The sequence below is a fragment of the Strongylocentrotus purpuratus genome, unplaced genomic scaffold, assembly GCF_000002235.5.
Source record: "Strongylocentrotus purpuratus isolate Spur 01 unplaced genomic scaffold, Spur_5.0 spur5_scaffold_6, whole genome shotgun sequence".
In the NCBI taxonomy this organism is placed as follows: domain Eukaryota; kingdom Metazoa; phylum Echinodermata; class Echinoidea; order Camarodonta; family Strongylocentrotidae; genus Strongylocentrotus; species Strongylocentrotus purpuratus.
Genome location: NW_022145612.1, coordinates 35,307,364 through 35,323,074, shown reverse-complemented (window position 1 = coordinate 35,323,074; position 15,711 = coordinate 35,307,364). Strand labels below are relative to the sequence as shown.

The 15,711-nt window shown below is 38.2% G+C and overlaps 1 protein-coding gene across 2 annotated transcripts in view; it reads left to right on the top strand.

The window, feature by feature from the left end:
• The window catches only part of LOC588140 (poly(rC)-binding protein 3), a 144,373-nt gene that overhangs the window by 43,019 nt on the left and 85,643 nt on the right, over positions 1–15,711 (top strand). Inside the window, exons 1-3 of one of the 2 annotated variants that reach the window (XM_030973097.1) lie at positions 7,269–7,323; positions 7,815–8,236; positions 10,206–10,229. In XM_030973097.1, coding sequence (XP_030828957.1) covers positions 8,147–8,236; positions 10,206–10,229 — 114 coding nt within the window. In that variant the 5' untranslated portion in view covers positions 7,269–7,323; positions 7,815–8,146. Of the gene's footprint in view, positions 1–7,268; positions 7,324–7,814; positions 8,237–10,205; positions 10,230–15,711 lie in introns of those variants that run through there. The other variant, XM_030973096.1, reaches the window with a different exon arrangement.

The window sequence follows — 15,711 nt, the reverse complement described above, 5'->3', positions numbered from 1 at the left end:
TAGCCACCGCCAAATAATTAAAGGGGGCTATTTTTTAAGGGAATATATGAAAAGAGTCCTCAGATCCACTGTTACACTGCTTTTCTACCACAGAGGGCAGCAGAGTAGATTCTAGGAATCAAACATAAACTTTAGACATGCAAATACCTCACAGCAAGCCCATTCCGAAAAAAATGTATCTACATGTAGTAACTCATCAAATATCACTATTTATGTGGCATTTCTTGGATAACTACTGAATTCTTTGTCCAAGTGATGTAAGATCTGCTTACAGTAATTTTGAGTAGATGTTGTCTTTCCCAGTGTGCTCTCTTACTTTTGAAGGATTTCTTTGTACCATCACGTTTCTTCGTTCGGGTTTGTTTCGGCACGCTTTACAGCGAATAAAGTGTACTGCGCATTCTTTCTGTTACTAGTCCGAACTTGCCTTGCAAAAGCGACGTGTATCAAAACTTGTTGTGATTACTAAGTAAATAACAGCTTTTGAAAGAAGTTTAGAAATTACGTTGATGTATGGACTATGTTGCGCGTTAACTAGTAACTCCATATAATTCTATTTTTAATTACCGGTAAACTACTAAAAAGCAGAATCCCTACAGACAGTAAAACACATAATAAATGATAACATTAAGACAAATTGATTATGATTAAATCTGATTCTATTCTATAATTTCACTTAAGTAACAATAATTACTGAAGAATCAAAAACCTCCTCTGTCTATCTCAAAAGACAACTGAAATATCACTAGGCACTTGGTAATTACTGATGATCATCAAACATTGATAACTGTTAAAAGCAAATTTATGTATAGGAGACTAAACTTAGATCCTAGCATTTATGTTTACCACTTTACTTTATACAAGTCCCAAAATATTAGGAGTTATGCTCAATACAAGTAATAAGACAGAGTCGTTTAAATATCATTCACTCTAAGTTATTAAAAACAGCCAAGAAATTAATACTCAAATCTAAGCTAGACTTGTAGCGTTTAGATTTACTTAGGCACAAAATATTGTGGTTTAAAACCCACGAAAAAAATCTCTACTTGTGTAGTGTACGAAACGAGAAAACAACAATCTCAGTGGATCTAGACTAGGTCTAGTACAATTATAAACATGTAAAATATGTGTTACAATTTTTGCATACTGGCTATCAACAACAGGCACTCAAAGTTAGTCAAATTAACCCTAACAATGGAATGATAAAAATGCATGAAACATTATCATTCTGTGAGTCATGGGAGTTGGATCGAAAGTAGGTGTAGACTAGCTAGTCGAAAAACGGTGGTCGATGAGCCGGTTGTTGATTGCGAAGAAGATGCAGACGATGATTGATGCTGGTGATCACGTCGGAGACGATGATGAAGATGATGACGTGGTTTGCGATAGTCTTGTTAAGGATGGTGATGAGACAATCAGATAATAGATGAATACAATGATGATGTAGATAATGTCAATGATGATAAAGCTACTAGTCAATAGACCAACTTGCGATGAGGTGGATGAAAAATGATGCAGATCGTAGAATCAACTGTTGAAACCAAATAATGGAGTCGATGATAACAAGTTGTCACACAGTAATGCAGGGTGAGAAAAACCAAAGATCATAAATGTTTTATTCTCACTGCACGAAGTTCAATGTAAGGTGATGTCAATGAAAAAAAAAATACAAAAATATATCTAGCAAAAGTACAAGATGTAATCGGTGAGCAAGTCCACCAGGAGTGGTCCTGGGACAAAGATGTTCGATCCTCGTTGGATAAAAATTTGACCGGTACAATAAACACAACACAGTACAACCTGTGTGTACAGATATCAAAAAGCCCCCTTTGATTCCCACATGGAAAATTCAAGCGAAGCCTCAATCACGACTGCAGCGTGATTGGTTCTACTTACACGTACATATATGTTAATTAATCACATGATGAATAAACATCATTTAGTTGATAAATCCAGTTTGAACGAGTTTCAAAGTTCCAAAATCTTAAAACTCCCTAATATAAAAATAATACTAAAAACACAATATACCAGTGTACTGTAATATTAGTCGCTACAGAAGCATGTAGTGTTTAAAAGAAGAGGAAAAAGGTATACATGTTTATTTAAAGGCATTTTTGTTGCTATATATGGTCAAATTTAAGCATGTTAAGCAGCTCTAATAATGACATGCCAGATAACTAGTGAAATCTTATTGTTGCTCCACTGTCTAGCAGAAATGCTGGACATTTTTTTTTTTTTTTTTTTTTTTGGGTGGGTGGGGGGCAATGGCATGCATGGCAATTTTACTTAGAGTTGTGATAAGAGAGGAGAAGGAAAAGATAGGTAAAGGCCATTGGGTCTGAAATATGCATGAAATTCCCCCCTCAAAGTCTTCACTGGGGAGTTGTTACCCTTCTGTTCTTGGATTGCAGTGTGTGAAGGCAACCAAGCCAAGAGAGAATAATCAAACAGCACTGCTTAAAGAGAAGGTTCTGTTCTTGTAAGGATGAAAAATGATTTGTGAGCTTTCTCATTCTTTTTACATTAAAGGTACTATGTCCCATTTGCAGGCCAAAAAATGAAAAGGTTAAATTCCAACGGCATTTGAAAGATAATACTAATATAGAACTTCCCTAAAAAAGTGTCTTCAAGTGGGAAAATAACGACTCTCAGTTGTCAAATCGACTTAGGAGCTATAGAGCCAATAAGTAATAGTCTTGATTTTCAGACCATTGTACCGAATGATCATACGTTTTATGCTGCGCAAAGATTCAATCAGTTTAATTTCGGCCATCACAAGAAGTGGGTTATTGATGTAGACAAATGCTCATGTACTCTTTACAGCTCATTTTATCTATGTTATTATCAAAGAAGAAAAAAAAGCCAGTCAATCACTAAATAGTGTCTGACAGTGAAGTCTAGAAACTAAACAGGTTTCCTTGCATAATTTGAATATTAGGACACTGCTAACATTTAAATTTCACAGATAGGACATACATGACATATTCATAATTCCTGCAAAGTCCTACAGAATTTGATGTTGCCTGCAAAAGGGACATAGTATCTTTAACACACACAATATTTAATACAATTTTTAAAAGTTAATACGACGGTATGATTTTCCTCAATAAAAATGATTTTCAAAACATAAAAAAGGTGAAGTATCCTACAAGCATCTCACATCCGCAATTTGTGGATGTTCATAGGTTTATTGAACACACCATTCATGATGAAATCATGTATATTCAACCAATGATCCATACAAAAAAAAATCTTCCTGTATGTAGAAACTGTAAGAGGCATTGATCTTTTTTCCTTTTTTTTAAAAATACAATTTTTGAGATTAAAGATTACACCTTTTAAATTGACTACCTTTTGTACTTCGAATTTCATGTTTTTCCTTCTTTCTTGTGATTGAGATAATCTACTCCCCTGAAAGCAAGGTATAGAATGCAAAATTATATTCTACTGCACATGTTACGAAGTCGGATCAAGAAAACAAATAAATACGAAGAAAACAAAAGAGCTCCTGTTTATCCAAGCGTGAACACATACCACACAAAAATGATACCAAATGATTTGGGATGAAACACTCTTTCATGAGATGTATAATAATTTACTGTTCATAGATGATTTTTTTAATAATTACCAATTTTCTAGGTGTAAACTTTTTTTGACTCACAGGGTATACGATCAAAAACGCAAACAAACTGACAATAAGAGGACAGGAGAGGGTGTCCTAAAGCAAAAATTAACGGAGCGCGCGCACATGCACACGGCTAGCTAGCTGTTCGATCCACGTATAGCTAGCTTGCATGTACATAACTCCAGGAAGCTCTGACGCCGATGCCGAAGGCGTCGGAGTTTCAGGTGGTGCATCGAAAAACATTCAAACAGCGAGTTGGGCAACATTATCTCAAAATATGCAAAAGGAGTAATTACAGTTTTGACTTACTAGGTTGCTTGACTCCTCTGGGCATCTATCTGGCAACTTGAAATTATAATTTGAAGAAGTCTTCGATGGGAAAAAGGGGCTGATTCTTCGTCCTACCCCGACGATTCTTCCATGTTGTATCGTCGAGTCAACATGGCGAAGAGAAAGTATGCATGCGCGGTAGTGCATACTTTACTCCAAAAGTATAGAGGGCTATAGAAAATGCCTTACGGATTGTATTTGACCCTTTTGGTTAGCTGCCTGCCCCGATAAAGCCGTGAGGCATTTTCTATAGCCCTCTTTACCCAGGAAGTACATTTCAGGAATTCTCGAAATGCTTGCCCGTGAATAGTCTTGAACTGCACAGCTTTAATCCCCATGGGCCAGGGCAAGTGAAGTATTTCTGGTTCGCCCAGATTGCAATTGACCCTTTGGGCTAGCTGCCTGCCCCGCTAAAGCTGATAAAGAGGCACTATAGCTGTCTATACTCTTGGAGTACATTTCAGAAATTCTTGAATTACTTGCCGCTGAATAGCCTTGATTTAGACATCCTTAATCCCCTTGGGCCAGGGCAAGTGAAGTATTTTGTGTTGCCCTGACAGTGTTAGACCTGTGGGGCTAGCCAGTGGGGCCCGGGGGTCCCTGGCAAAAAAAAAAGGGGAAAGATTTTAACCCCCCCCCCCCAAAAAAAGTGTTCCCCCCCCACAAAGCAACTAAACGAAATATCTGACGACGTAATTTTCCAATTTCAGGGGCCATCTGCTTATCTGACTGTGATTACCATAAATCTTCGTGTATAAGGCGCACTTTTTTCCGTTGGGAAAAATCTTATACACAGGTACAGGATATGAATTACATAATGCAAATAAATAATAGAATATACTATTTGAAGTAAAACTACGTTCCTAATTTGAAGGGGAGAGAGTTTTTTTTTTGGTTTTTTTTTCAGTCTCGATAAATTATGCCCTTCACAAAGCACTTTGCCGAAGCTCTCCCTTGTATTCAGCTCACTCACCTTTATCATGCATTTGCTTTCTGGAAACAGAACTCAACTATCCCTTTAAGTTTTTGATTTTTTTATATAATTTTGAAAGTATAAGGTCTTATTCAATGAAACTTTGACTAAAGGGTTATCAAGTATCCAAGTATCCCCAATAATGTGAGGAGTAGAATTTCAGGTTACAAAGTCAAGGTCAAAGGTCATTTCAGGTCAACAAACTTAGACTATGTTGTGGAATCATCATCAAAAACTTAAACTCGAGGTTAAGATGTTGAATTTTTATACATTCCTATTCCATGAAACTTGAACATAGGGGTTATCAAGTATCACCAATCTCTGGCTTATTTTTCGAGCTAGTTTGTGATGAGCGTATCGGTCTGGTGAAGACACAATTCCGAGCTTTGGGATAATATCCCGAGTCTGAATATAGCGGGTTTTATGACAATCTCGAGCTGATAAAGAAAAGCCTAGTGGGTGTCAAGAGAATGGTTAGGAACTGATTGATTTGGCTCGGGGCATGGAGGTGTAGCTCTGTTGGCAAAAATATGTTCCTTCATTACTTCCTATATCCATGGACCTAAGAAATCTAAGGCTTGAGTGGAGCTCATCTGCAAAGATGAAATCAACACCTTTTGCTGATGCTACATCTTACCTGGTGTCATCATTAATTCCTCCCAATTAGTAGCATGGAGTTGTAGCAAGACTGTGAGTTGAGCTGCTGTATTGAGGTTAGGTCTGCTGATAGGGTGAGGCATTTCATTTTGGGCCTGGATGCCAGACTGGATATATTATCTGTGCATGGACAGATAGTTATCATTTGTACAAAACTATAAAAACTCATTGAGATGAATGCTGTAAAGTAAGCGTTGGTCTATATTGGTCTAATAGAAGAGGTAAAACATGCGGGCTGCCATCTTGAATTATAATGTAGGCATGCATTTGCCATTTTGCTTAACCCCAGACTAGAGGTGGGGTTAAAGGTACTATGTCCCATTTGCGGCTTATGCCGAAAGCGTAGAATCGCGTTGACTTGAACGTGACCATTCGTCCAAAGCCCCCCCCCCCTGGTTATGAAACAAGGGTGCGTTGGGAGTGTCGTGTTGACTGGAACGTGACCATTCGTCCAAAGCCCCCCCCCCCCCCCCCCCCGGTTTTGCTGAAATAGTGTGTTAACTAGTCTTCCACATCAGTCGTTTTAATAGAATTTAAGGGCTAGAAATTTAAGTCGTTTAAATTGAAATAATCAAAATAGAAACAGATTAAAAATTAAATAAAACTTGTTTTACGTAGTCTTTCAGATCAGGCCTTTATAAGAATTAAATCAATTAATTAATTCAAGAAATATTTAAAAATGTCAAATAAAAATAATATCCATTTCTTGCTAAGTATAGAATTCATTTTTTTGATGTAAAGTAGTCATGTATAACAGTCTTTATAAGTGAAATAACAAATAAAAAAATAAGCTTCTGCAATTGGGCGCTCGATCACTTTCGGGTCAGCACGCTGTAGACCGTCTTGCGTTCATACTTCAGTATCTAGCATGCTTCATACGTGCTACGGTTCGCTTCAGGAGTGTTCAAGCGCTCCTCTGGAGTGGTAGAGTATGGATACGGTACGCTTGAAAAGAGCGCGTAAACACCCCCACAGTCTCCGCCCACAATTTTCAAGTCAAACCTGGTTTGACAAAACTCGTTATGACTCGGGCCTAATATCCACTGAAATTTCTCACTGTCATCCAAAGCTCAGGCATTGGCAGTAAAGTGTAAAGTGAAACCTTTCTTTTCTCATAGACCAACATGAACACACTGTATTCAGGATGTTCTTGGATTGATATGGGTAGCTAAAGGATTTCGCACCATCTTTTGGTGCCATTGCAGTGGACACCCAATACATGCCTTGTTTGTTCACAGTGTACCCTGCTCCCTGGATACCTAAGAAAACATCTAAAATATGTGTGTATTCTGCTGAGCTAATTCATGACCCCCACGTGGTTATAGTGCATGCACATGTAGGCTGTAACTCTATCATGAAGCTCCAGGAATGCACACTCTTTGGATTGCCTGTCCCAGGTGTGATCTTCACTCTGAGTTTAGAATAAATTAGCTACATGTATTATGTCTGCAGGTGTGCAATTTGTTCGTAATGATCTACATCTGGGGTTTCCACTGTAAGGCCTTAACTATTCTTGTCTGTAGATCTTTGCACATTGTGTTTTCAATAATAGACAGGTTAAATGCAGATCTAATCTAATCCTTTTAATAATTTCTCTTGTATGATAGTCGTAAATTGACCAATAATATGAAAGTTATGAGTGTTTAAAATACGAGATCACTGAATCTATGCAAATCGTGAATTGGCAATTTAATTACTGGATTGTGACGCAGCCATGGACAACTCTCAAGTTTGTCAGGTAGAAAAATATAAGACATTACTGTTTTTCTTCTCAGCCCCTTCTCCCTTGAGTCACTAATCAAATGTATTTTAGGTAGCATATTATTAAAGGTTCTCTAAAACAAAAGACCAACCCAAGTCATGCATTTTGAAAAATTCACAGTTTAGTCTTTGTGTGTGTGTGTGTGTGTGTGTGTGTGTGAAACAAATGGGAAATGTACTGCACATTGATACTGCCAATTTAGCCAGTTTGAAGTACCCAATTTTCTCATTTATTGTCCGATATCATTGAAACTTTCACCAGTCTGCTTTCTTTTACAGTAGTTTATTGTTGAGATTGGATTTCCCTTTTAAATCTCAGATATTTGTTACCTGTTGAAATAATTTCTCTTCACAAATGAGTACAAGTTATATTTTTGTTGATTAGTTTTTATGTATTTGTAATATTGAATTACATTATTAAAAATATATAGATCTAATGAGTCTTGTATCTTTTCCTTTATCCACCAGATATAGCACTACACATAGGTAATTTATCACAACCTACAGTATCAGAGATATAGCGTAGCTCACCAATTGACTTCCAACCATTTCCCCTCCATCACCACTGCCAAAACGACTACTGCACCCACCCTCCAACCCACCCCAGAGGACGGAGGCCCCTCCTCCCTCCCCTTTGCACTCCATTCCTCCGGAAACGGACCATTTGAGCAGGTAAACTGGCCCTGCCATTAGGCCTCGTTTACAGCCCCTTCCCCAGTCCACAGCAGTGGATACCCTACCAGGCTCCACCACCACAACCACCACCACCACTTCCCCCGATACATTGCACTCTCGCTGAGATGACGACCAATGAGAAGCAACAGCAGCAGGGAGGAGGAGGGGATTCCCCTAATGTCACCCTCACTATCAGGCTTGTCATGCAGGGAAAGGTTAGTTAATGATCCATCTCAAATTTATTTTAGATAATTGACCTCTGATATCCCTCGTTCAAACATTTATTTCCGTATTAAAAATCTGCCACAAGATCTTATTCTTATTTATGTATACATATAAATGTGCTGAAATGTTGATGGTAAGCGTGATGTCAACAAGGAGGTTAAAAGAGATTGAGTCTCAACAAACAATAATGCTAACATATGGTAGAGTTTGAAAAATTGAAACTATTTGAAAGGAGAGGAGGGTAGAAAGACAAACCAGTAATAGTATGAAATTATGAATGAAGACATATGAAACATAAATGTAGCTGGAGAGGACAACATGCACATGTACATGATATCAGAATCATATTAGTTGGCCTCGTTTTCCATGGTGAATGAGTATTCAATTCACGATTGGAGATAATCTCCAGATGACGAACAGAGCACACTGTTTGAAACTAGTCGACACAGATATACTACTTTTCACCAAATAATCCTGTAGTTTTAGAATACTCCTTCAAAACTACTGTTCAGAAAAAATTAGGCTTTCAGGTTATTGATGTAATTCAAGGTTTCAATGTTTAAGGTAAAGACTAGTTCTGGTCATGCTATTGCATTGTGAAAGAAACATTGTTGAATCAATCAGAAAAGGTTGATCATGTAGCATATAAGTATTGGTGTGTACTGCAAGGTTCTGGAGTCATCAAAATGATAAGAAATTTGGCCCAGTCTTGGTAAAGTTACAAGTACTGTACACAGAAAGATTATGTGACTGCGAGACACATTTGCGATATCTATCCTGTCAAAATAGATATATATTTCATTTTTTGAGAGGGGGGCGTTTCCAAAACTGGTCTATACCTTTAATATATCCATATAATTCATGGTTTTATTAGAAATGTAAGGTTGTGGGTCCGATCCCTGCGTGACATTTACATGTTCTTGGGCAAGGCACTGTATCCAAACTGCTCTTCTCCACCCAGTTGTTAATTGGGTTTCCAATAAAATGCAAAGATCAATATGATTGGATTACCATGTGCACCCCACAAAAAGGTGGCTGGCTGGAATGCCGTCTTGTGGAATGAAGAGTATGCAACGTAAATTGCAGAATTGTAATTGACTCCAGTGGCTGTGGTAATTGATACTGGAAGCGCTACATGTATGTTTTAACTGATGAAGCGCTTTATATAACAAATAATCTCCTTCCTCTTCTTCTCTTTCTTCTTCCTCTTCTTTTTTTCCTTCTTTCCTTCTTTTTCTCCTTTCTTTTTCTCCTTTCTTTTTCTTACTTACTTCTTCTTCTTCTTCTTCTTCTTGATTCCATTCTCTGGTTTATGTTCACTTAAATAATGTGCATTATATATTAAACATCTAATCAACAACCTCTGAAAAAGCTGCCTCATAGAAGCATCATTTTTCATAAACTCTCACTTGAAATAAGCCTACAATGTACAGGAAATTTAATGTCCTTCGACTCTGTAGGTCAATGGACCAAACCATGTCAGATGATGAGGAATTTACCGGTACCCCAAATTTAAGGATAATATACATGTAAGGTAGCTATTATCCACATAATAGCGGCATGTGTACCTTGAGCATTGGATTTCAAGTGGATTTGACGCCTTATAATTTTAATTTACTACTTCTATTATTAATGTTATTAGTATTGTTATTATTAGTAATTATATTATTGATGTTATCATTATTATTATTATTATTTTTATAATTATTATTTTTGTTACTACTACTATCACTAGTACTACTATTATTATTCATTTTATGATTAGTAATGTTATGATGAATTTTAATGTGGTTTCATTCATAAGCTCCTGCTATTTGTTGATATATTGCTGCTGAATTGTTCATGTGGTAATTTGTTGAATAGGTTACAAAAGACTTTCCTAGTGACTTTAATGCACATGTTACAGGATTCTGAAGTCTCCTTATCTGTTTTCTTTTCTTTTTTTCATCTTGTTCACAGGAAGTAGGCAGCATAATTGGCAAGGTAAGTTCAGTATTGTCAAAATATATTTCCAACCCCCCCCCCCTTTGGTATTTTTATGTGTATAAACCCCCCCTAAAACCCCCCCCCCCCCCCCTTTGGGTTTTTTTTTTTTTTTTTTTTAATTAAAAAAAGAAAAAAAGAAAAATTATTCCCATGGCTGACCTAAAAAAGGCAACCCCCAACGCAGCAAAATGTGAAATTTCCAAATTTCGAGACCCCCCAAAAAAGTGTCCCCCCCCCCCCTGCTTATTCAGCGGCTGGCTGAGTCGATGCGAAATTTTCGGCCCGATTTAAAAATGTTAAACCCCCCCCCCCTCCCCCCCCCCCCCCCCCCTTGAAAAAATCCTGCATACGCGCCTGCCTGTGATATGGATGGCTTAGTATGAAACTTAAATTAAATAATCCATTTTCTGTATTTACCATTAGGAATGCATGCTAGAAAGTGTGGAAGAACTTCACTCTGGGTTTGATGTCATTTAGAGCCTTAGCAATTCAATAGGTTTGTCAAGCATGATATTGCAATGCGATCAGAGAAAGTTCTCAAGCTCATTTTCATGGGTGATTACCACATCTCAGGGGCTCTGGCTTTGGTAAATTTCACTTTAATTACATCTGAAATTATCCCAGGTGTTATTTGTTTCCTTTCTCTTTCCCCGTAATCAAGTGTGACACGCGCCAATGCCCGACAATCATAACATGCATTGACGAGTCAAAGTTAATCAGGGAGTTAGAAGCTCATATTTGTTCCTGGAAGTGAATTGGAGAGGGATTAAGAGAGGAGATCTTTGAAAATTTCTTCAAGATGTCTTCCAGGCATAAATTTCAGTACTGGAAGAGTTGATCGCTGGATCAGGTTTGAAGCATTCAGTTTTGTTAATCCTGAAACCCATGGTAACTTTAATGTGTACATGAAACTGTGTTCTGTTGTATGCTGCACCCAAGCCTTAGATTAAGCAGCCAGGAGCAAGGGGCAATTTATTTTTAAAAGTTGCCCCTTGCCCACGGGGATTTACCAGAGCAAGGGGCAATTTCTTCAGAACCAGGGGCAATTTTCCAAAAACAGGTAATGACCACTAATTAATTAGGCCTACACAAGTTAAATAAGTTCAAAGTAAGCCTGAGTCATTACGGTTTTTGTGCTAAACGGTTAACCGTTAAAAGTATACGGGCGGTTTCGTTTAACCGTTTAATAATAATCTGAAAAAGTGAAAATACAGTATTTGTAATAGTGCTGTAGCTCGGAACCCTGCTGGTCTTCAGACTGTCGGGCTGAGCATTCCCAGCCCCGGACTATGGCACAAATTGGGTCATCCTGATAAACAGAGACCAGTAATAAACAACATAAAACATGTCTTATTATTTATTCCTCATCTGAATTTGATATCATGATTAACCTTGCAAAGTTACTCTGTGAAGATAGCTGATCTGTGACGTGTTTATATATGCCTTTGCAATGCAATGTTTGCACATGTCAGGGAGAGAGAGCTCCCTGCATGTATCATTGCCATATGAAATTATGTGGAAGTGTGTATCACACACACCCAAGACACACCCTGCAATGAGCTGATCCAAGTTAGTGACCAATCAGGAAGGTTCTCTAGCTATGTGGGTGGAGTTTGATACCAGCATAAATTACAGGTTGGTGACCGCGCGTGCTTTCACCGTACCCAGTTCAGTGGGAGGTCAAGAAGCCACGCCCACATGTGTGCATGTGACAAGCATGAGCTCTCCATCTGTGTGTATGTACAGTGTATTTGGGCGCCGGAGGTTTGTGTGTACATGTGTGTGTGACTGAGAGAGCATGCATGGGCTAGCATGTCCCTGCATGTCCCTGCATGGACGAGGCAGGGACACGAGAGAGTAAAGAAGTAAAACAAGTGATACTAGATAGAAAGGGTGGCTGTGTTAATCGGCTGAATTGAAGAATGATCAAAAACTTAAATTACTCACAATATCCAAGACTTTGTTTATTGATATTTCTAAAACTTCAATTATTATTGTTATCAATATTTTTGTATTTTATTTTTATATGAACATTATTTTAGGGGGCGAGTCGGCAAGGGATGGATATTAATATTGAGAGAGAGAGAGAGAGAGAGAGACTCGGGGGGGGGGGGGGGGGGGGAGAAGGGATGTGAGAGGAACTGACCATCGAATGTGTAAACATTTAGAAAGTTGTGAGCTGAGAGTGCAGTAATAAGAAAAGGTACATGAGCGATGAACACATTGCAGAGAGAAGGGAATAAAGAGGGTGAGAAAAGAGAGAAGGGGGCTGGTTGTTTTATTGTTTACAAATTCATTCATGGGGATTACTGCTGCCAGAAAGCTGGCGCGCAGCGGCCAGGGTGTAACATTACACTGCGGTTTCTTTGATTATCTTTATCATCGGCTATTAGCACATTCCAATATGTATGCAAATAACGGTTAACCGGAGCGAGAAATGCTAAACGGTTTTGATGAATGCGGTCGGATAACCGTCGGTTAAACGGTTTGACTCAGGCCTAGTTCAAAGAATGTTAATTCATAATGAATACGATCAATTTAATAACTTTTGAATCTTAACAAGATCAACAGGAAAGATTGATTAAGAACATTAATTTGCACATTAAACAGTATTTTAAAGTAACTAAAAATATTGATGAGCAAATGAATAAATAAATTGTCAATTTCACAATTAACATCGTTTATCCCAAATCTTCCGCCACACTCTCGGCAGTATGAGCAAATTTGAAAAATTATCTTTTTGATTGTTGTAGACCCTATAACCAAAGAAATAAGAAGAAATCTGACCAACTATTCGTATTAAAAATCGTACATGTAAAAATGTCCTTAGACATTCGACAGCTGAAGTTGCGTAACGTGCGTTCTCGAAACCAAAATCGTTCCTCGCACACACACTCCCTGATGGGATGCTAGCGGGCTGGAGTTTGCCAACGAAACCAATGCACCTTCGGAGATTCGCAGCGTGCAAATTTATCGGGACTCGAAAGGTTTGTGGTGGGAAGTTGGCCGGCTAGCTTTTTGCCAAAACAAGGCTAGGTCGGCTGCTGGCGAAATGAGAGTAACTACGATCGAGAACATCGTAGGTGTTCTTAACTTATCAATAAGAGAATTCTAAATTCTATTTGAGATGAAATAATAAACTAGACCTACAAACAAACCTTGACAGATCTCTAATGACTATTTGAATGCTTGTTTATTTCTCCATTTGACGATTTGCTTTCTTGATCCTTCGATACATTTGTACGTGCGTGCACCACAGCATGCACCATCTACTAGCGATCGCATGATCTGAACATACAGCACAGTACGGACGTACGTGCGCTAGCATGTAGTATAACCAAGGGGGGCATTTTCCCGGCAAACACTTGCGCCTTGCCTTCTAGTTTTAGATGATTATGGGCGCAATTGGTGGTTTTATGAGTGCAAATTTGCGCCCTGCGCCTGCTTAATCGAAGGCTTGGCTGCACCCATAGACCATCAGCCCACTAAAAGCGTCAACCTTGTCAAAATGTATCTCCCATTAATGAAGAGAGACAAAAGCAGGATATATATTTGATCTCGCCTCACCTTACATAGGGTGCGTTTTTAGTACATTTTTTTTTGCCTACAATCAGCATTTTTTCAAACGTCTTTCAGGCAACTTTTCAAGGGGATAAACGTAATCCCTTTTTCAACCGTCTTTAGATATGGATATATTGAAACGCTGAAAAAATTGCATTTTGAATGTGACATAGAGCCAGAATCCAGTTTCTGAGAGATAATTTATAAACGCAAAGCTGTTTTTAAAGACGCATATAAATCGGACCTTCCCAGGCTAATTTCCGGTTTTGAGAAATAGCGTGCGCCATGTGCTGTGGCATGTTGTTGTACAAGCATGTGTGTGTACTCGTCCATCGTTCATTGTTTTTTGCATACATTCTTCATCGTTTACGCATCGTGCGATTACGTGCTTTAACTTTTGTATTGTCATCAAAGGTCATTTCCGGTCAACAAACTTAGACTATGTTGTGGCATCAGGTTAAGATTTTGAATTTTTATGATAATTTTGAAAGTATATATTCCTATTCCATGAAACTTGAACATAGGGTTATCAGGTATCACCAACTTTTGTTATTTGTTCATATTTCATGAAAGGTACAAAATAAGAATTCGTCACTGAAGACGAATGAGGTGGTCGGGGGGGGGGGGGGGGGGGGGGGGGGGGGGGGGTTTAAGGAGAGAGGATAGTATAAGGAAACATGGTAGGGGTGAAATAAGAATACAAAGGGCAAAAGAAAAGAGCTAGAGAAAATTAAGGAACATCCTAAGACATAAAGAGGGAGAACAGGAGCAAGAGGCAGGAAAGGGAGAAGGGTGAGAGAGTAGAGAAAGAGAGAGGCAGAGACAGAGGGAGACAGATCAAGAAAAGAAGAGGGAGGCAGAGCAAGAGAGGGGAAGGAAACAGAGCAAGAGACTGAAGAGAGAGAGAGAGAGATGCAATGAAGAACGATGCATTCAATATTTCCAGCATAAACAGAATTTAATATTTATTATATAGAGAAAGAGAGAAGTATAGACATGTAAACAATTTTATGTCCATGGAATAGACATAAACCTTGCATATACCTGGGCTAAATAACTGGAAAAATATAAACGTCTGGGAAGGAAACTAGCATCATAGAAATGGGACGATTTGATATTGTAGCAGATTTGGGAGATCAACTCTATATAGCTTAAATACAAGACAAGGAATCAAATTTCCCATAGGGTTGTAAACTTGTAGGCACACTATTGACGTGTGTGTGTATTGGGTTTTTTACAGACGTGTATCAATCAGATATGATTATTTACGTCTGGGACCGACCTTTAAACGTCACCATCTGAAAGACGTGACTCAGTTTCGAACCTGCGTCCTCAGCTGAATCAGTTTGTAACTTCCACTTTTTAGCTGGATTACAGGCGCACGCCACAACGCCTAGTTGACATTCCTATTGTCATTCCTCTCCCAGAGATATAACACGCAAAATTAAGCATTTTATTACATTTATTGTGATTATATATAATATGTTATAGTAATCGAAGAAGATGGTAAAATCAAATAAGAAAAGAAAGTGATTTTTTAAATTTTTTAATTGACCCACCAAGAATCGAACCTGGGTCACCGGAATAGGATTCAACCAAAATATGTCCCATAGACATTACATGCAAAGCTGACAAACGGCATAGTCGCAATTTCAACTTTCAATTCAAAATTTCAACATGATTCCAATATCTGATGAAAAAACGGAAGACACACTTTCGATAGCTCATAGTATCAGCTATAACATACTTAAATTTTGGGGAAAATAGAGCAAAAATAAGCAAGATACTGCTCAAAGAACAATGATATGCAGATGCATGACGTGAATGACATTCACCTTCCATAGGCATAACTCGCAAATAAAGAAAATTCTGACATGTCGCCTTTAATTGAAATTTTCACGAAGATGAGGTCATCAAA